The following is a 20715-nucleotide window of genomic DNA, read 5'->3' on the forward strand; positions in this document are numbered from 1 at the left end:
AGTCAACAGATGGGGACGTTTGCAAGACAACAACCATCTGCACGAACAGTTCGACGACGTTTACAGTAGCATGGACTATCAGCTCGGAGACCATGGCTGCGGTTACCCTTGACGCTGCATCACTGACAGGAACGCCTGCGATGGTGTACTCAACGACGAACGTGGGTGCACGAATGGCAAAACGTCATTTTTTCGGATGAATCCAGTTTCTGTTTACTGCATCATGATGGTCGTACCCGTGTTTGGAGACATCGCTGGAAACGCGGATTGGACGCTTGTATTCGTCATCGCCATACTGGCGTATCACCCGGCGTAATGGTATGGGGTGCCATTGGTTATACGTCTCGGTCACCTCTTGTTCGCATTGACGACAGTTTGAACAGTGGACGTTACATTTCAGATGTGTTACGACCCGTGGCTCTACCGTTCATTCGATCCCTGCGAAACCCTACATTTCAGCAGGATAATGCACGACCGTATGTTGCAGGTCCTGTACGGCCCTTTCTGGATACAGAAAATGTTCGACTGCTGCCCTGGCAAACACATTCTCCAGATCTCTCACCAACTGAAAACGTCTGGTCAATGGTGGCCGAGCAACTGGCTCGTCACAATACGTCAGTCACTACTCTTGATGAACTGTGGTATCGTGTTGAAGCTGCATGGGCAGCTGTACCTGTACACGCCTGTTTCACTCAATGCCCACGCGTATCAAGGCCGTAATTACGGCCAGAGGTGGTTGTTCTGGGTACTGATTTCTCAGGATCTATGCACCCAAATGGCGTGAAAATGTAATCACATGTCAGTTCTAGTATGACATATTTGTCCAATGAATACCCGTTTATCATCTGAATGTCTTCTTGGTGTAGCAATTTTAATGACCAGTAGTGTACGTCTGGGCGTTGAGTTGCGTAAGTTCTTGTTTTCCGAGGAAGCGGGCCGGCCGGTAGCGGCAGTGGTCTGTAGGCTGGAGAGGGGCAGAGAGGGAATGCGGCGCCGTGGCGTCACGGCCGCCGGCTAGTCGGGTCGGCAGGCCGGCAGTAGGCGAACGACCGCGCCATGTCGGCCAGCGGCAAGAGCGCCGAGCTGCCCGAGCGGCGGCCGCGGCACGACGCTACTGACGACGACGTCGACGACGCGGACAGCGAGAGCGAGAGCGAGGGGGAGGAGGAGGGGGAGTGCGCGGCGGCCGCGGCCGCGGAGGCGGTGCTGGCCGCCTGCGGGGGCGGCTTCGGCGGCGTGACTGTGAGCCGGTCGCGGGAGGTGCGCGTGGGGCCGGCCACCTTCTACAACGCGCCCATCCACATCGAGCACCTGGTGCTGGGGGACCAGACGCAGCCACCGGCCGCGGACGTCCTGGCGCTCGGCCTGCCAGCGCAGCAGCCGCAGCTCAGCAGCCTGAGTAATGTCAAGCCGCACAGTGAGTACTGACGATGCTCACGCCGCACGCTCACCCCTAACCCTCTCCCTGTTTTCCCTACCAATTCCTCGTCCGCTCCCGGTTGCTGCTGGGTCGGAGATTTTCTCCGCTCAGGGACTGGCTGTTGTGTTGTCCTTACCCACGCCATTTGATACAATTGAAATTCCACCCACATCTCCTTCTGAAATTAGGAAGATAATAAACTCTCTTAAGAATAAAAGCTCACATGGAATTGATGGCATTTCCAGCAGGATAATAAAAGCTTGTTCCCAAGAAATAAGTGATATTCTTAGCCACATATGTAATAGCTCTCTGAAGTAGGGCATTTTCCCAGATAGACTGAAGTATGCCATTGTTAAACCACTGCATAAAAAAGGGGATACGACTGATGTCAACAACTACCGCCCAGTCTCTCTTCTGACTGCCTTATCCAAAATTCTTGAAAAAGAAATATATTGTAGAGTAGCTTCACACCTTTGTAAAAATAAAGTTTTAACAAAATGTCAGATTGGTTTCCAGAAGGGTTTCTCAACGGAAAATGCTATATATACTTTCACTAATGAAATATTAAATGCTCTGAGTAACCGGAAGTCACCCGTTGTGGTTTTTGTGATCTATCAAAGGCTTTTGATTGTGTAAATCATGGAATACTTCTAGATAAGCTCAAGTACTGTGGTATGAATAGGACAGTGCTCAAATGGTTTAAATCATACCTAACTGGAAGAGTACAGAAAGTTGAAATAAACACTTCACGTAATATGCAAAAAACTGGTGATTTCTCAAACCGGGGAACAATCAAGAATGGGGTGCCTCAAGGTCGGTCTTGGGTCCTCTGCTGTTCTTAATATATATTAATGACTTGCCATTCTATATTCACGAAGATGCAAAGCTGGTGCTTTTTGCCGATGATACAAGTATAGCTATCACACCCAACAGACAAGATTTTTCACAAAATCTTTAAGTGGTTCTCTGAAAATGGGCTCTCATTAAACTTTGACAAAACACAGTATATACAGTTCCACACAGTAAATGGAATGACACCATTAATAAATATAGACTTGGATCAGAAATCGGTAGCTAAGGTAGAATATTCAAAATTTCTAGGTGTATGCATTGATGAGGGGTTGAACTGGAAAAAACACACTGAGGATCTACTGAAACGTTTGAGTTCAGCTACTTATGCTATTAGGGTTATTGCAAATTTTGGCGATATACATCTGAGTAAATTAGCTTACCACGCCCATTTTCATTCTCTGCTTTCGTATGACATCATATTCTGGGGTAACTCATCATTCAGTAAGTGTGTTCATTGCACAAAAGCGTGTAATCAGAATAATTGCTGGAGCTCATCCAAGATCATCCTGCAGACACTTATTTAAAGAGCTAGAACTCTTCACTGTAGCCTCACAATATATATATATTTACTTATGAAATTTGTTGTTAACAATCCGAACGAATTCAAAAGTATTAGCAGTGTACATGGCTACAACACTAGGACAAAGGATGATCTTCACTACTCAAGGTTAAATCTAACTTTGGCTCAGAAGGGGGTAAATTATGCTGCCAAAAAAGTCTTGATCACTTACCTAATAGCATCAAAAGTCTGACAGATAGCCATATAGCATTTAAAAGGAAATTAAAAGAATTTCTTAATGGCAACTCCTTCTACTCATTAGATGAATTTTTGGATATAGTAAGTCGGTAATTTCCCAAACCCCCCAAAAAAATTAAAAATATTGAGTGTCATGTAATATTTTGTCTACTGTAATATCTTGTATAGACACCTTTTATTAGCAGAATGATATTTTCACTCTGCAGCGGAGTGTGCGCTGATATGAAACTTCCTGGCAGATTAAAACTGTGTGCCCGACCGAGACTCGAACTCGGGACCTTTGCCTTTCACGGGCAAGTGCTCTACCAACTGAGCTACCGAAGCACGACTCACGCCCGGTACTCACAGCTTTACTTCTGCAGAGCACTTGCCCGCGAAAAGCAAAGGTCCCGAGTTCGAGTCTCGGTCGGGCACACAGTTTTAATCTGCCAGGGAGTTTCACCTTTTACTATCTTGACACGTTCCACATCATTACGAAGTGTCGTATTCATGATCTATGGAACAAGTACTAGTCTAATCTAATCTAATCTAATCATTATTTCATCCCCATCGACGCGCAAGTCGCCGAAGTGGCGTCAAATCGAAAGACTTGCACCAGGCGAGCGGTCTACCCGACGGGAGGCCCAAGTCACACCACTTCCTTTGCCACTGTCGGCCAAATTCTAGCAGTCGATTGTTTCTCCCATAACCAGCGTTTAAATTCACTCCAGTGGCGGCTGGTGTTCATTTTCGTTGGTAGGGCCCAGATAAAAAGTCCTTAAACTTTATAATAGAATTCCTCCAAACTTTTTGTTATACACTGTCGGAAAAAAATCGCAACAGCAAGAAGGGGATACGTGTCACAAAAGTAAGTTGGTAGGCGTGTCTCTACATCTGAAAAACGACGTCTGCTCAAATTTCGCGCCAGTCGCATAAGAGTGAAGCTAGTAGCGCCATTATGAGAATACAAACCAGGTTTGCTGTAAATAAACGCTGTAACGGGCGTGAGCGGTGGTTACCTTTGAGATTGGAAGTGGTGAGTCGATGTCATCCAAGAATGTGTTTAACGCCACAAGGCCGCCATTATCCGCACCTCTCTGTGTTTGAACGGGGTTACGAGAAGCTGGATGTTGCACAGAACTTGGCGGGAATGTAGCCACTGTACATGACTGCTGGCAGGGTGGCCACGAGACTGTGTGCGCAAGAAGACTGGGTTCCGGACGGCCGCGTGGCACTACGGAGAGGAAAGAACATCGTGTTTGGCGTGTGCATCTACAGCAGAATTCGAGCAGCATTTGGCACCTCAGTCACATAACGAACTGATTGCAAATCGGTTATTTCAGGAATTGAGGATCTGCAACCAACCTGTCTGTGTACTAGACACATTGTACCTACACGTGGACTTATCGTCTGGGGTGCGATTTGGTATGAGAGCAGAAGTACTGTCGTGGTTATTTCGCGCACTCTGACTGCAAATTTTCACTTCAAACTGGATATTCGACTTGTTGTGCTGCCATTTATGAAAAGCATTCCAGAGGGTATTTTCCAACAGGATAACATTTATAAGTTGTCAGATGGTGCAGGAATGGTGTCATGCATATCTGGTGTCATAGCTGACATGTATCTATATTATTTAGAACAAAAATTGTTTAACAGCCAAGATCATTGCCTAGAGAAAATTCTACACTACTGCCCATTAAAATTGCTGCATCAACAAGAAATGCAGATGATAAACGGGTATTCATTGAACAAATATATTATACTAGAACTGACATGTGATTACATTTTCACGCAATTTGGGTGCATAGATCCTGAGAAATCAGTACCCAGAACAACCACCTGTGGCCGTAATAACGGCTTTGATACGCCTGGGCATTGAGTCAAACAGAGCTTGGATGGCGTGGCCTATGCAGCTTCAACACTATACCACAGTTCATCAATAGTAGTGACTGGCGTATTGTGACGAGCCAGTTGCTCGGCCACCATTGACCAGACGTTTTCAATTGGTGAGAGATCTGGAGAATGGCTGGCCAGGGCAGCAGTCGAACATTTTCTGTATCCAGAAAGGGCCGTACAGGACCTGCAACATGCGGTCGTGCACTATACTGCTGAAATGTAGGGTTTCGTAGGGATCGAATGAAGGGTAGAGCCACGGGTCGTAACACATCTGAAATGTAACGTTTACTGTTCAAAGTGACGTCAATGCGAACAAGAGGTGACCGAGACGTGTAACCAATGGCACCCCATACCATCACGCCGGGTGATACGCCAGTATGGCGATGACGAATACACGCTTCCAATGTGCGTTCACCGCGATGTCGCCAAACACGGATGCGACCATCATGATACTGTAAACAGAACCTGGATTCATCCGAAAAAATGACGTTTTGCCATTCGTGCACCCAGGTTCGTCGTTGAATACACCATCGCAGGCGCTCCTGTCTGTGATGCAGCGTCAAGGGTAACCGCAGCCATGGTCTCCGAGCTGATAGTCCATGCTGCTGCAAACGTCGCCGAACTGTTCGTGCAGATGGTTGTTGTCTTGCAAACGCACCAATCAGTTGACTCAGGGATCGAGACGTGGCTGCACGATCCGTTACAGCCATGCGGATAAGATGCCTGTCATCTCGACTGCTAGTGATACGAGGCCGTTGGGATCCAGCACGGCGTTCAGTATTACCCTCCTGAACCTACTGATTCCATATTCTGCTAACAGTCATTGGATCTCGGCTAACGCAAGCAGCAATGTCGCGATACGATAAACGGCAATCGCGATAGGCTACAATCCGACCTTCATCAAAGTCGGAAACGTGATGCTACGCATTTCTCCTCCTTACACGAGGCATCACAACAACGTTTCACCAGGCAACGCCGGTCAACTGGTGTTTGTGTATTAGAAATCGGTTGGAATCTTTCGTCATGTGAGCACGTTGTAGGTGTCGCTACCGGCACCAACCTTGTGTGAATGCTCTGAAAAGCTAATCACTTGCATATCACAGCATCTTTTTCCTGTAGGTTAAATTTCGCGTCTGTAGCACGTCATCTTCGTGGTGTAGCAATTTTAATGGCCAGTAGTGTATTTTATAGGAGACATCTAGATAACACTCTGCTGCTAGTAAACTGGATGCTAAAGACATTCTAAACTGCTTCAGTTGGCTACACCAGAAAATTACATTTAGAGTGGAACATGAATAAGACGATGGCATCAATTATCAGGACCTAAAGATACAACAACACAAGCACATTCAAAATCCTATAATGAAAACGCAATGACTAACGCCACAATTCCTGAAACTTCATGTCACCTAAACATTTGTAAGCCAACGACCTTTCCGCAGTGGTAACACCGGTTCCCGTCAGATCACCGACGTTAAGCGCTGTCGAGATGGCTAGCTTATTGGATGGGTGACCATTCAGTTTGCTGACCGCTGTTGGCAAGCGGTGTGCACTCAGCCCTTGTGATGCAAACTGAGAAGCTACTTCATTGAGAAGTACCGGCTCCGGTCTCGTAAACTGGCTTACGGCCGGAAGAGCGGTGTGCTGATAACATGCCCCTCCATATGTGCATCCAATGATGCCTGTCGGCTGAGGATGACACGGCGGTCGGTCGGGCGAAGTTTAGTTTAGTTTTTTTTAAACATTCGTAAACAAATGGGATATAGGTCGATGTTGCACAGGGCCAGTACAATACTGTCGGATAAATAAAACATCCAACAAGAAGTAAACGCGCGCAAGAGATTGCAGCTGCCAATGACTACGCTGCTTCCATGGTTGACTCAGTACCGGGAAAAGTAAAAAAAGACACTGGCCCAAACCGCACTATAGAAGGTAAAAGCAAATGTATGGCTAGTATCCCATAGATTGGCACATAAATTTCAAACATGTGCAAAAACCACAAGGTAAATATGGTTTTGTACATTTAACAGACTACAAAAGAAACTAATACACAAAGTAAAGTGTGATAATCAGCCACATTCAGATTCTGAAATGTTCAAAATAACGCGCCAGGAATGCTCCTTGTGCTACACAGGAGAAACAGGTCGATACTCCCATACCAAGTGTACAGACTACATTAAAGTCCACATACACGCAACAGAGAGACAGTGTTAGCTGTAGCCACCCACGTACTGACTACAGGACACCCATTTGGAAAAATAGGGAAAAAATATCAGTGTACTTCATCAAGTAAAAAAAGGCCATAAAATGGATTTGTTGGAAGAAGTGGAGATATATTCACATCACAAAAAAATATGAAGACAAAATAATAACTGAAAAACTGGAAGTGAATCAGGTGAATATCTTAAGATGTTTCGATAATACACTTAAAGAAATTAGTAATATATAGAAATAAGTACCTCTTTCAGTATGCGTAAGCAAATAAGGCTACAGAGTATTACGAGAACTACTCTTTATACGAAAGAATAGTATATCATACTCTGTGGGCGATTACTGGGTCACCTCTATTGACTGTATGTAAAAATACTTTTGTAGCTGTTTTGTTTTTGTACTTCTTTTTCATTGTGTACTGTGCCCAGAAAATTGTGCGTGATGTTTAATCTGTATGAGTTTCTGCACAAGTAGACCAAAACTATCAGTAGGAGTTCTTCCGAAATTTGCCATTAACTCTTTATAAAGATCGATCATTAATTAAGAACTACTTGCGTGTTTATATACTAGAAGAAATACAACAGAACAATGCAGACCTCAAACGTCGAAAACATCACAAATAAATGGCGTAGCACAAGAAAAATACACTTGGAAATGGGAATCATTTCTCGAAACCCGTCGTGCAAAATATAAGTAAGAAGAAAATCGTGTCTGGTAGCAGAAAAAGTTATTTCATGAACAAAATCATTAAAAACAATGTATTGGTGTGACAGCGAGTACGTTTCCTTGAGACCATTTTTCCTCTGATTGCTTAAGCGCCAAAAGAGACGCAGCAATCGTTTGGGAGTATATGATAAACGGTGGCTACAGCGGGTCAAGGTCTCCAGGCCACACACGACATACGACGAGCGGGAAACTCGGGAACTCCAGCCAACCAGTAGCGGCGCCAGGGAATTCGTTACTTGACGTCACAGCAATTACCGCTATACTGGCTGTCATTTAGAATATTCATGTGGTCACGAAAGAAAAGCGAGACTGTTGATATAATTAACGAGATATTTGTCCTAGCATTTTAGTGCGACTTTTATGTCCTGTGTTGAGACAAATTTAATCAAAATCCATTAACTTAGTGACAGTGGATAATCGCTGTAGTCTGGACGTAGGCTTGACCGAAAAAAATATCGACATGATCTCTGGCAGCATGGAAACAGTCGGTTTTTCGTGACGGAGACAATGAAGGTTATGGTCAGAATCTCGATCCTTTGCTCTAATTTGACGCGCCAAGAATACGGACAAGTTATTTGTGGAAGAGGTGAAATTTAGACAATATGTAGAATGACAATATGTAGAATACACAACAATGCAAGTGTAATATGGATATGTAATTCCGTACAAAAAGTATATGTTAAAACAAGGATTACTTTTCCATAGTATAGATTGACGAGTCAGTTTGCTAGGGCACAGGTAGCTAGGGCCGGGAAGGCGAAAGGAGGCGTAGCGTTTCGAGCGCAGCAAAGGTTTCTCCGGCGTCAAATTCTCGGTTCTGCTCACTGGGACAGCTCTCGCTATTGCGAACAGCCATTTGCTGAAGTCATGGGCACGTAATGACGCAGCTTATTGTGACATCAGAGGCCATGCAGGTAAATTATCTGGGTCGTATTTTTAGATGCAGGAATTTTGAACGACTTTAGCGTTCTCTATCGAAGGAAGTAAGCAGCGACAAGAAATATACTCACGTTCGACAAGAACGCAATGAGGAAATTGCTTAATGCAGTGTTGATAAGACTGACATTTCTTAAATTCTATGTATTTTGTACTATATTATTATTATTATTATTATTATTATTAGAATAAGGCATCGATAGGAAGACCAGAGCTATCATACAGGAAACTTTATCAGAAACCGACTCAAACTTTGAATTCATGGGAGAAATCTCAACCTATTCGAAACTCACGCCGGAGTCCGACAAGAAGACGATTTATCGCCACTCTCGTTCAACACCGTACTGAAAAAAAAACAACATAGAATGGGACAAGCGTGTCAAAGATATCCAAATTAGAAAAGAGAAATGAAACAGATTCACCGTGAAATGCCTGGCCTTTGCTGGTGACCTGGTTATATTAACAACAGAGATGAAGCCAAAATAGCGCTGGATAAATTACATGAAATCTCATGTAAAATCGGACTCCAAATTTCCTACGGGAAAAGTCAGTATATGGACACCAAATCAACTGGAAGACTTCCACTGAAAACACAGTATGGAAACATCTCACAGGTCACACACTTCTAGTACTTAGAGAAACCATCCAACCCACAGGACTGAACACAATCTCCAACACGGAAAGAATATTCATAGTGCAAAAAGCGTACAAACTTACATGGAATCATATAAAGGAGAAACCAAAAAAGTCTTAGAACAAAGAACAAAAAAGTCTTAGAAAACTCTACGGCGCTGTACTCCAAGACGGAACTTGGGCCATGCAACTTATAAAGGAACTCTACGAACACACAACATCACAAGCATATTTAGGAAAAGATGCCTTCAGTTCTGTGGACACCTATGTAGGATGGATGAAGACAACCTCATTAAGAAAATCTTTAACATCGTTATTGCAAGCAAATTAAAGACTAATTGAATGAAAGGAACATAAGAAGACCTGCAACAATTGAAAATTTAAGAAGAAGAAATTGAGAACAGGTTACAAGTAAAATCAAAAACAAGAAACTTGGACAAGGTTTAGCCAAAAAAACAACAGGAAAAAATGGACAGAGGAAAGGAAGAAAAAATACAATGAATTAATGAAGATGTTTTGGGAAGAAAAGGAAGTGAAGCTGTGATTCACACGCTCTCCTAAAGGGGAATAATCGAGAATAATAATAATAACAATAATAATAATTTATTATTATTATTACATATCACTCATGTACGCTACAATTTGTATGTTGACTTATTAAGAGTGTTTGATTTGCTATAAGACAAGGCCTGAAGGCCCTAATTTTCCCATGTGAAATAAATGAATAAACGCTCTTTCCTATGTGTGCCCCCTCAAATTAAAAGGTGTAGTACGGTTGGTTTTTTGGCCCATTTTGTAATAGCGATTAGACACTAGGTAAACGAGCGTGCGCGTCATAAAAAGTCTGCATACATGTCCTCTCCGCTGCACATTTGTGTAAACGTAATGTGCAGTTAAGAGGACATACATCAGGAAGTAGTATGCAGTGTAGGTTAAGTCGTGTCTTTTGACGGATAGAAAAGTCTGCATACTGCTTCATGATGTATGTCCTCTCCACTGCACATTACGTTTATACTAATGCGCGGCGGAGAGGATATGTATGAGGACTTTTTGTGACTCTTCGATCCCTCAAAAGACACAACGTAACCTACACTGCCCTTGGTCTGTACTCTTCAGCAACACCAGCTACGTAAACAAACAATTCTCCGCCTGAAAATTGTGGTGTGAACCATCGAAATGCCTAGTGGGAAAATAAACAAGTGACTGAGTCAGGAACTGTTTCATTTGTATGAGTCACAACGATTGGAAAAAGACACAGATCATTTCAGTTTTCATGACAGATCCGGGGAAAGATGCTCATAATTATAAGCCTCTATCGCTGACGTCAGTCTGTTTTAGATTTCCGGAAAATGTTTTCTGCTCACGTACTACGAAGCTTTCCTCTATAAAAATCGACAAGGATTCCGAGAGCAGTGAACTTCCAAATTCAACACGTCTGTGATAGAGCCGCAGACAGATGTTGTGTTTTTCGACGAAAATCTTCATCTGTAAAAGTCCATCGAATACGGTGTGCCTCGCAGCGCGCGTCGCTCACATCTCGTGAGAGTTATCGATACATTTAATCTTCGGGCAGCGCGCAAACTCGATAAGTCTAGTAAATTTCCTTTAAGAGATGGAAAATTTTTGTTGCACCTTTATCGCTGGTAAGCTTGATTATTACAAGGATCGCATAAATAATTTTAACAATGTATAGTCGCCGGCCGGAGTGGCCGTGCGGTTGTAGGCGCTACAGTCTGGAGCCAAGCGACCGCTACCGTCGCAGGTTCGAATCCTGCCTCGGGCATGGATGTGTGTGATGTCCTTAGGTTAGTTAGGTTTAATTAGTTCTAAGTTCTAGGCGACTGATGACCTCAGCAGTTAAGTCGCATAGTGCTCAGAGCCAATGTATAGTCTACAGTTCATTGCTGACAGCCGTCTGAATTGGTCAGCGTGTTGACGGCGATTGAAAATGCAGAAAACCGAGTTTCGTGCAGTTATTAAACATTTTTTTGAAGGGTTGGACTGCCGCACAAATCCAAACATAATTGGATGAAGTTCACGCGGACTCTGCCAGGGACTGATGACCGTTTTTACTTTTGGGTTAATGAATTTGAACGTGGTCGGGCAAGCATCGAAGACGAAGCGCAGTGCGGCCGTTCACCATTGACAAAATCCTTGATGTGGTAATACAAGACCTGTGAATAAATACCTGTGACATTCCTGATTGTATGCATCTCAACTGAGGGTGTACACGATATCTTGCATGGAGAATTGGATATGAAAAAGCTGTGTGCGAGGTGGGTGCCACGATTGCTCACAGTGACCAAACGCGCATAACATTTCAGCACAATGTCCGGCAATGTTTATTTGCGATCCGCAAGTCTTTTTCCGCCGATTTGTGACTGTTGATTAAAGCAGTATCCATCATAATGCACCAGAGTTAAAACGGCAGTGAAAACAATAGACAGAGGCTGGAGAAAGCTCACCGAAGAAGGCAGCTAACGCTTTGTCGGCTGGTAAGGCGATAGCAACTGATTTTTGGAATCACCAAGGAATAATCCTCATAGATTATTCGGGAAAAGGCAGAACCATAACAGGACCTTATTATGCTTTATCGTTGCTTCTTTTGAAACTTACTTTGGCTGAAAAAACTCCATGATTGCCACGCAAAAAAATTGCTCTTTCACCACGACAATGCACCATTCCACACCATCAGCGATAACAATGGCCAAAGTGCACGAACTGGGTTTCGAATTTGTTCCTCATCCCCCCCCCCCCTGTTCACCACAATTAGCCCCAGGTGATTTATTCATATTCCTTAACTTGAAACTTCGGTTTGCTGTGAAGAAATTCTTATCAAATGAGAAAGCGATAGTTGCAGTCAGCGAGTATTGCGCAGTGTGACAGAAACATTTTTCTGCTGTGACGAAGAAGCTGGAGAATTGCTACACAAAGTGAATATCTCTCAAAGGAGACTCTGTCGATAAGTAAAGTGAGTTGTTTGCGAAACAAAAATTTTTCTCACTTTTTTACCAGACTTATCAAACCACCCTCGTGCATCGATATAGCACGACGCTACGAATCTAAGCAACAAGTCAGTGACTGTTACTTATAACCACTAGCAAGTAAACCAGTTCGTATAAAGGACGATTCAGCACTTGACCTTTCACAGCACCGCTGAAGAACACATAGCATTTCACACGTCATGTATTTCAATTGTTTAAACTTCTACATACTGTAAATAGAGGTGTTAGTATTTCATTAGTTCGTAGACGTGTGGAGGAGCTCCTCACACGCTCGATATTTATTGCACAACAATATTGTCCCAATAAAATACGTGAAAGTAGGAGGCCAAGAAGGGCACTGCATTATTGCACAGTATTTATGCCCAAGGTGTATCAGTCAGAATTCCATGTTCGTAGCGAACACGACGGCGCTCTGCGATGTGGCACTTGTAGGTATTGCGATTGGGTTGCTTACCTTGCAGAACAAAAGAAGAAATTTTGCACAATAGACGAAATAAGTCTGGAAAGCTTCTAATAAACATTTCAGTGAGCCAGAGTCTCATTCACTGCAGCGTAGATTCGTAAACCACTTCAACTAATTACAAATTAAACCAGTTAACTGTGTAATTTATCGTGTACATGTGCTGCTTTCTATGTCTTTATCTACTGTAACAAAATAAAACAAATGTTTACTGGTTTGTGATTGAAAGCTAACATGCTCTTGTGTACATGCTCTGACGACTGTTGCAAGAAACAGGAAGACGTAAGCTGACTGGACAGCTGACCTGATCTTATTTATCATTTCCGAGAACTGCTACAAGTAAAATAAACACTTCTGCTAACTGACACCACATCATGATCTTCTGTTTCCTCCGCTGTTGTGGACAATGAGGTATCTGGCGTTACCTTTTCAGTCAGGCATTACATTTCTCGAAGTACTGCATGGTGCTTCAATAAGCCTGTATGCCCTCAACACACTCCCTGATCTTTAATCATTGACGTTCTTCATTTATTTGTAGAAATTCATTCGGAGTAAATTGAATTTCTTTCCGTCTCGGCAGGAACTGCCGTTTATTGCGCAATACTGCCCTTATACGGTACACTATAGTCTGCAGTATACTGAGTAATCGTCATTATTTTCAAAAGTCTGCACTCTTCTTCAATACATTGCGGAAACCATCAGTACCGCTCTCAGATGGTCTAGATTACTGTGCAATACCCAGAATTGCGCAGTAAATATTGAACATCTGAGGGCTACATCGTAAAGTACGTACATAACAGCGATTATCCTTAGCTAACACTATTGGGCCGTTACTTGTTAGATTTATACAAATGATATGATGGATATCGCCAGGATCTTCGTGTGGTTGTTCATGAATGTTGATGATACTGTCTAAAGGACAGTTGCAATGCCAGACAATTAAAGCGAAATACAGAAAGAGAAGCACAGGAAAAATGCTTCGTGCAGGGACTATCAGTTAACTGTCACTGTAAATAAACGTAGCGTTCTGTGAATAATTAGTCAGGGGATCCATTAATGTTCAGTTACGCTATTTGTGATAAATCGTTGGAAGCAGTAGTAAGAGTACATTTACGATTCCGGAGTGTTCTATAGAGGAACGACCACACAAAACCAGTTATACAAAAAGAAAATGTCAGGTCGAGATACGTTCTGAGAATGTAATTCACCAACGAAATAAGTGACTTAAGAGCACTCGTTCGACCGAATCTGGAGCATTGCTTGTTAGTCTACGGCCCTCATCAGGTAGAGCTGACAGAGGAGCTACAGAAGATCTAAAGCGCCTCCATTCCATCCATCTCACCGACGACCCTTTGTGTCCGCACAGTGCCGTCGTCGATTCGGATGCGCATCGCCTGACATGTGCTGTGACAGCCAGATGCTGGGATCTGGTACAACGTATGCTGGCGCTCCTGTTGCGACGACAGCCAGAGTCTGTCACGCCGAACCAACTCCAACACCCAGATGTCATTTACTTTCCCACTACAAGAACGAACGCAGTCAACTGGCTGGAGGACATGGTGCTTTATTACATTTTGCAAGCCGCTCCCGAAAACGCACTGCACTTGTGGGTCGACTCATGAGGCGTTTTGCGACCATGCATTGTATCGCACACGACTATCGAACTACACTCCTGGAAATGGAAAAAAGAACACATTGACACCGGTGTGTCAGATCCACCATACTTGCTCCGGACACTGCGAGAGGGCTGTACAAGCAATGATCACACGCACGGCACAGCGGACACACCAGGAACCGCGGTGTTGGCCGTCGAATGGCGCTAGCTGCGCAGCATTTGTGCACCGCCGCCGTCAGTGTCAGCCAGTTTGCCGTGGCATACGGAGCTCCATCGCAGTCTTTAACACTGGTAGCATGCCGCGACAGCGTGGACGTGAACCGTATGTGCAGTTGACGGACTTTGAGCGAGGGCGTATAGTGGGCATGCGGGAGGCCGAGTGGACGTACCGCCGAATTGCTCAACACGTGGGGCGTGAGGTCTCCACAGTACATCGATGTTGTCGCCAGTGGTCGGCGGAAGGTGCACGTGCCCGTCGACCTGGGACCGGACCGCAGCGACGCACGGATGCACGCCAAGACCGTAGGATCGTACGCAGTGCCGTAGGGGACCGCACCGCCACTTCCCAGCAAATTAGGGACACTGTTGCTCCTGGGGTATCGGCAAGGACCATTCGCAACCGTCTCCATGAAGCTGGGCTACGGTCCCGCACACCGTTAGGCCGTCTTCCGCTCACGCCCCAACATCGTGCAGCCCGCCTCCAGTGGTGTCGCGACAGGCGTGAATGGAGGGACGAATGGAGACGTGTCGTCTTCAGCGATGAGAGTCGCTTCTGCCTTGGTGCCAATGATGGTCGTATGCGTGTTTGGCGCCGTGCAGGTGAGCGCCACAATCAGGACTGCATACGACCGAGGCACACAGGGCCAACACCCGGCATCATGGTGTGGGGAGCGATCTCCTACACTGGCCGTACACCACTGGTGATCGTCGAGGGGACACTGAATAGTGCACGGTACATCCAAACCGTCATCGAACCCATCGTTCTACCATTCCTAGACCGGCAAGGGAACTTGCTGTTCCAACAGGACAATGCACGTCCGCATGTATCCCGTGCCACCCAAAGTGCTCTAGAAGGTGTAAGTCAACTACCCTGGCCAGCAAGATCTCCGGATCTGTCCCCCATTGAGCATGTTTTGGACTGGATGAAGCGTCGTCTCACGCGGTCTGCACGTCCAGCACGAACGCTGGTCCAACTGAGGCGCCAGGTGGAAATGGCATGGCAAGCCGTTCCACAGGACTACATCCAGCATCTCTACGATCGTCTCCATGGGAGAATAGCAGCCTGCATTGCTGCGAAAGGTGGATATACACTGTACTAGTGCCGACATTGTGCATGCTCTGTTGCCTGTGTCTATGTGCCTGTGGTTCTGTCAGTGTGATCATGTGATGTATCTGACCCCAGGAATGTGTCAATAAAGTTTCCCCTTCCTGGGACAATGAATTCACGGTGTTCTTATTTCAATTTCCAGGAGTGTATTTAGGTGCAGTATTCCAGGATCCTCCTGCCCGTTGGGGCGTTCCGAGTACTAGAAGGCACACTTAAAAATGACTCACGGCACACGATTGGCTGTAAGACGCTAAAAAAGAGTGCCGTTGTGCATCACGGAGAGGTCTGTTGGAATGCCTAGATCGTACGTTCCAAGAAGAGACAGGCAACGTATCACTTTCCCCCGCATACGTCTGACAAAATAACGATTGCTGATAAATCAGAGTAATTAAAAGCTCGTGCGGAATCTCACCGACAGTCGTTCTACGCACTTAGCATTCTCGACTGGAACAGCAACGGGGAGGTCCCACAAGTACACTACGGAAGCTGGCCTGCCGGCTGTACAGAGTCTAAACGATAATACTGCTTACAGCATGGGTCGGCAAGTAATTTTAGATGGGGTACGGATACTTTTGAAAACTTTTATCAAGTTGCAGAAGAAAAACCTCATATTCCTTATTAATTTTTTGTTTTAGTTTTCACTCACAAAATAATAGGCATATTTGCATTAAAAACCAGAAAAGCGTATATACAGTGTTATGTTTTATTTTAATTTTCACTCACAATATATGAGATACAATAGATAGGCATTTTTGTATCAAAAAATCAATGGGAGAAATTATATTTTCGACCTTGAGCCAGTTTCTTAAACTTAGGTTTACGTGTACATCAGTTGTTGTGCATAGTGTCTTCAAAGTGGGCGGCCGTTAAGCTTGAGGAATACTTGTTCTTCAAAAAATTCATTTTTTAAACTGAAATTTCAGAAATATATGTGGAGCCGAACATAGTGACAAGGTATATTACCAATTTTTTGCAATTTTCATATTTTTCTGGGACATGTTTACTCCAAAATTCTTCAGCAGATGCAGTTTTATACGTTTGCAAGGCAATGTCTTCCTACAAGTCTGTTATCTGCATTTGGAGTAAACACTTTGAAAGCAGAACAGCTTCGCAGCCACATCCGTCCATTCTGCAGTTGGAGAAACTTCAAAAGGCGATTTTAAGAATCGCAACAGCTTCTCCATCTCTGAAAAGTCTTGGAATATTGCTGCAAATTCGTTCATTAGATGTGACATAAAATTTGAGAATACTGAAATATCTGTTTCAAAATTATTTTTTTATTCGAAAACTGTTAGAAAGTGAAAGAAATCCAGCTCGTGACGGAAAGAAGACACACTTTGTATCAGATCATGTTTTAATGCTTTTAAGCTGGGTAACTTAAGCTTTGGTAGACGGAGTACCGCAAAACGTGATACCGTATAGCATTATGCAAAGTAAGTGAAATATGCCACCTTTTTATTTTTAGGTAACCTGTGTCTGACGACATCCCCATTTCAAACAAAGGTTTATGTAGGCGGTTCAGAAGTTCTGTTATATGCTTCTCGCAACTGTACCTATTAACGAGATGAATTCCCAAAAATACAAATACTGCCGGCCTCTTGTCTCCACGTCCACATATTTTGCAAATACAAAGGAAACTCCAGGTAGGAATATTAACAATGTTGGAAAAGACAGATTGCTACTTACCGTAAAGAAGACACGTTCACTTGCAGATGTGAGTGTCTTAATTGTGTCTGTCTGCAACTTGATGTATCTTCTTTACGGTAAGAAGCAATCTGTCTTTTCCTACATTGTTGATATTTTAGAAATACGTTGAAGAGAAAATTTTTGCTTGTTCTTTACAGCACATTTAGTTTCCTCGAAGTTTTGTGACAGTGGATAAGTAGAAACCATTTATTTAATGTCCTTGAATAATTCATTATAACCTCTTTAGAAAAGCTGATTAACTTCCTATTTATTGCTTTGTTTTTACCTGTTTATTGCTTTGTTTTTATACTCTGCAAAATTTAACATCTCATAATGTCGTACTTTAACAGTCTTTTATATCTAGAAGTGGAATGCACATATGTAGTGCGCTTAATTCATAACGTCCTTATTGATCCTAACCGTATCGGTTCAGGCTGTAGAAAATGTTGATGTTAGATATTAAAATAAGAGGAACCATCTTGAGCTTAAGTGTGTCACATGAAGAAGTCGAGAGCAGAGCTGAAACTGTAGTACGCATCACACAGCGTTGTAATCGCTTGGTTTGTCCAAGGCTATCTGCTTTAACCTCAGCGGTCGTTCGTTGTTGTCTGCGTCAGTAACTTTACAGCCACGTCGGCTTCCAGGATTTCTTGGCAAGAGTCTCGTAGAGTCAGTTCCACAGAATCAAGCCGAACATTCCTCTTGCCTGTCGGTCTTTCCTTGCATTTCCCTTTGCTTGTCTGGAGAGTTTGGTGGCCAACGGAAATGTTTAAACTCAGAAGAGTGTTCCTGGAGCCACTCCGTAGTAATTCCGGACGTGTGGGGTATCGTATTGTCCTGCTGGAATTGCCCCAGTCTGTCAGAATGCACAATGGACATTAATGCAGGTGATCAGACCTGATGCCTACGTACGTGTCACCTATGAGAGTCGTACTTAGACGTCACAGGGGTTCCATATCACTCCAGCTGCACACGCCCCACACCATTTCAGAGACTCCACCAGCTTGGACAGTCCCCTGCTGACATGCAGCGTCCATGGATTCATGAGGTTGTCTCCATCCCTGTACACGTCCTGTGACCTGCCATTGTAGCTCGATACAATTTGAAACGAGACTCGTCGGACCGGACAACATGTTTCCAGTCATCAACAGTCCAATGTCGGTGCTGACAGGCTCAGGCGAGACGTAAAGCTTTGTGTCGTGCAGTCATCAAGGGTACTCGAGTGGGCCTTCGGCTACGAAAGCCCATATTGATGAGTTTTCGTTGAATGGTTGGCGCGCTGACACGTCTTGATGACCCAGCATTGAAATCTGCAGAATTTTGCGGAAGTGTTGCACTTCTGTCACGTTGAAAGATTCCATTCAGTCGTCGTTGGTTCCGTTTTTGCAGGATATTTTTCCGGCCGCAGCGATGTCTGAGATTTGATGTTTTACCGGATTCCTGATATTCACGGTACACTGGTGAAATGATCGTACGTGAAAATTCCCACTTCATCGCAACGTTGCGGATTCTGTGTCCCATCGCTCGTGCGCCGACTATAACACCACGTTCAAACTCACTTAAATCTTGATTACCTGCCATTGTAGCAGCAGTAAGCGATCTAAAAACTGCGCCAGACACTTTTTACCTTATATAGGCGTTGCCGATCGGAGCGCCGTATTCTGCCTGTTTGTATATCTCTGTATTTCAATACGCATGCCTATACCAGTTTCTTTGGTACTTCAGTGTATTACTTCGACCATAAATATAATAGACTGGCCCTGACGTCATTATCGTGGCTCCAACATCTCTGGGCTGAAGTCACGTGAATGTTGGCAAAACATGGTTGTTTCGTGTTGCGCTTATGGCTGTACTCAGCGTTTTGTCGGGGAAATGGCATTACATTTCACGTGTAAGTGTGTCTAAGATAGTGCAGATGCGTTTCTTGAAATCTGCTGAAGTGACTTTTATATGTTTTTTACACTTGAAATAGAGTATCACGTAAATTGAAGTGTTGAAAGTGATGCCTGTAAACTCAGACTCATATTACATTTTGGAAAGTATCTGTGATGATTCGGTTACAGAAGTAAGTATAACTGTTTCTCGTTCCTACTTATAGGTTCTGTAAGGATGAAAACCGAAGGCAGCTTTGGATACAGGCCTTGGAACGGAAAAACTTTAAGCCGTTTGCACATACGCGCCTTTGCTCGAAGCACTTCGAGGAGAAGTGTTTTGATAGGTTAGTTATTATTTTCAATGTATATCTATAATTTGTATTTACAGAGTGTGTCATTTTTAAACCTAGGCTCCAAAATTATTTTCTGAAACTGCAACGTCTCACCTTTCATCTAACCGAGCGAGGTGGCGCAGTGATTAGCACACTGGACTCGCATTCGGGAGGACGACGGTTCAATCCCGTCTCCGGCCATCCTGATTTAGGTTTTCCGTGATTTCCCTAAATCGTTTCAGGCAAATGCCGGGATGGTTCCTTTGAAAGGGCACGGCCGATTTCCTTCCCAATCCTTCCCTAACCCGAGCTTGCGCTCCGTCTCTAATGACCTCGTTGTCGACGGGACGTTAAACACTAACCACCACCACCACCACCACCTTTCATCTAAAATATCATTTTTTTTAAAACTAATAGTTTAAACTTTTGTAAAAATAGTGGGAACTGAACCTTTGAAGTGCACCTAAAATTGATACTCTAAAATGGACCTGCTCCTAAAGTAAACAATTTTGACACCTATAATTGACATAATTCCCATAGCCCATTTTCTTTTATAAGTGACTAAAGCTCGAAACGTGGCGAATACAATGTTTAAAGTTTTGACACGAGCCCACTCTTACTGTTTAAAAGAATTTTAACGACATTTTACTATAATTGATAGTTTATAGTAATTTCGTCCCACTGCCCACCAGAGTGGCGTTCGATGTATTTGTTAGATTTTATAAATGGTACTTTGAACAAATCCAGGTCAAATATAGTTCTGGCATAATTTTTCACAAATAAGAAAGTAGTTTTTGTTGGAAGCGTTTGGCAGCCAATTGAGAAATGTGGGGAAAATCCGATACAAACATAGGATGGCAGACCGCTGATTTGAAATCCCGCCACGTTTTGCCAACAGTCACGTGGTTTATGTCGGAGCCACACCAGCCGTATAGCTTCTGCACAGCAAGGCCAGTCTACTAGTATCTATGGTCGAAGGTGTATTATGAAAAGATTATAACTGGAT

General features: G+C 43.8%; 1 protein-coding gene and 1 non-coding gene across 3 annotated transcripts in view; one reads left to right on the forward strand and one right to left on the reverse strand.

Annotated features, from left to right (window-relative positions):
* Positions 1–1007: 1007 nt before the first annotated feature.
* LOC126188095 (peptidoglycan-recognition protein SA-like) overlaps positions 1008–20715 on the forward strand; it is a 173489-nt gene continuing 153781 nt past the window's right edge. Inside the window, exon 1 of one of the 2 annotated variants that reach the window (XM_049929558.1) lies at positions 1008–1417. In XM_049929558.1, coding sequence (XP_049785515.1) covers positions 1057–1417 — 361 coding nt within the window. In that variant the 5' untranslated portion in view covers positions 1008–1056. The remainder of the gene's footprint in view (positions 1418–20715) is intronic. The other variant, XM_049929559.1, reaches the window with a different exon arrangement.
* On the reverse strand, positions 3280–3354 carry Trnas-uga (transfer RNA serine (anticodon UGA)). The gene has a single exon. It is a non-coding gene; the product is annotated as a tRNA-Ser (tRNA).

Source organism: Schistocerca cancellata, chromosome 5 (assembly GCF_023864275.1).
Source record: "Schistocerca cancellata isolate TAMUIC-IGC-003103 chromosome 5, iqSchCanc2.1, whole genome shotgun sequence".
NCBI classification, from domain to species: Eukaryota; Metazoa; Arthropoda; class Insecta; order Orthoptera; family Acrididae; genus Schistocerca; species Schistocerca cancellata.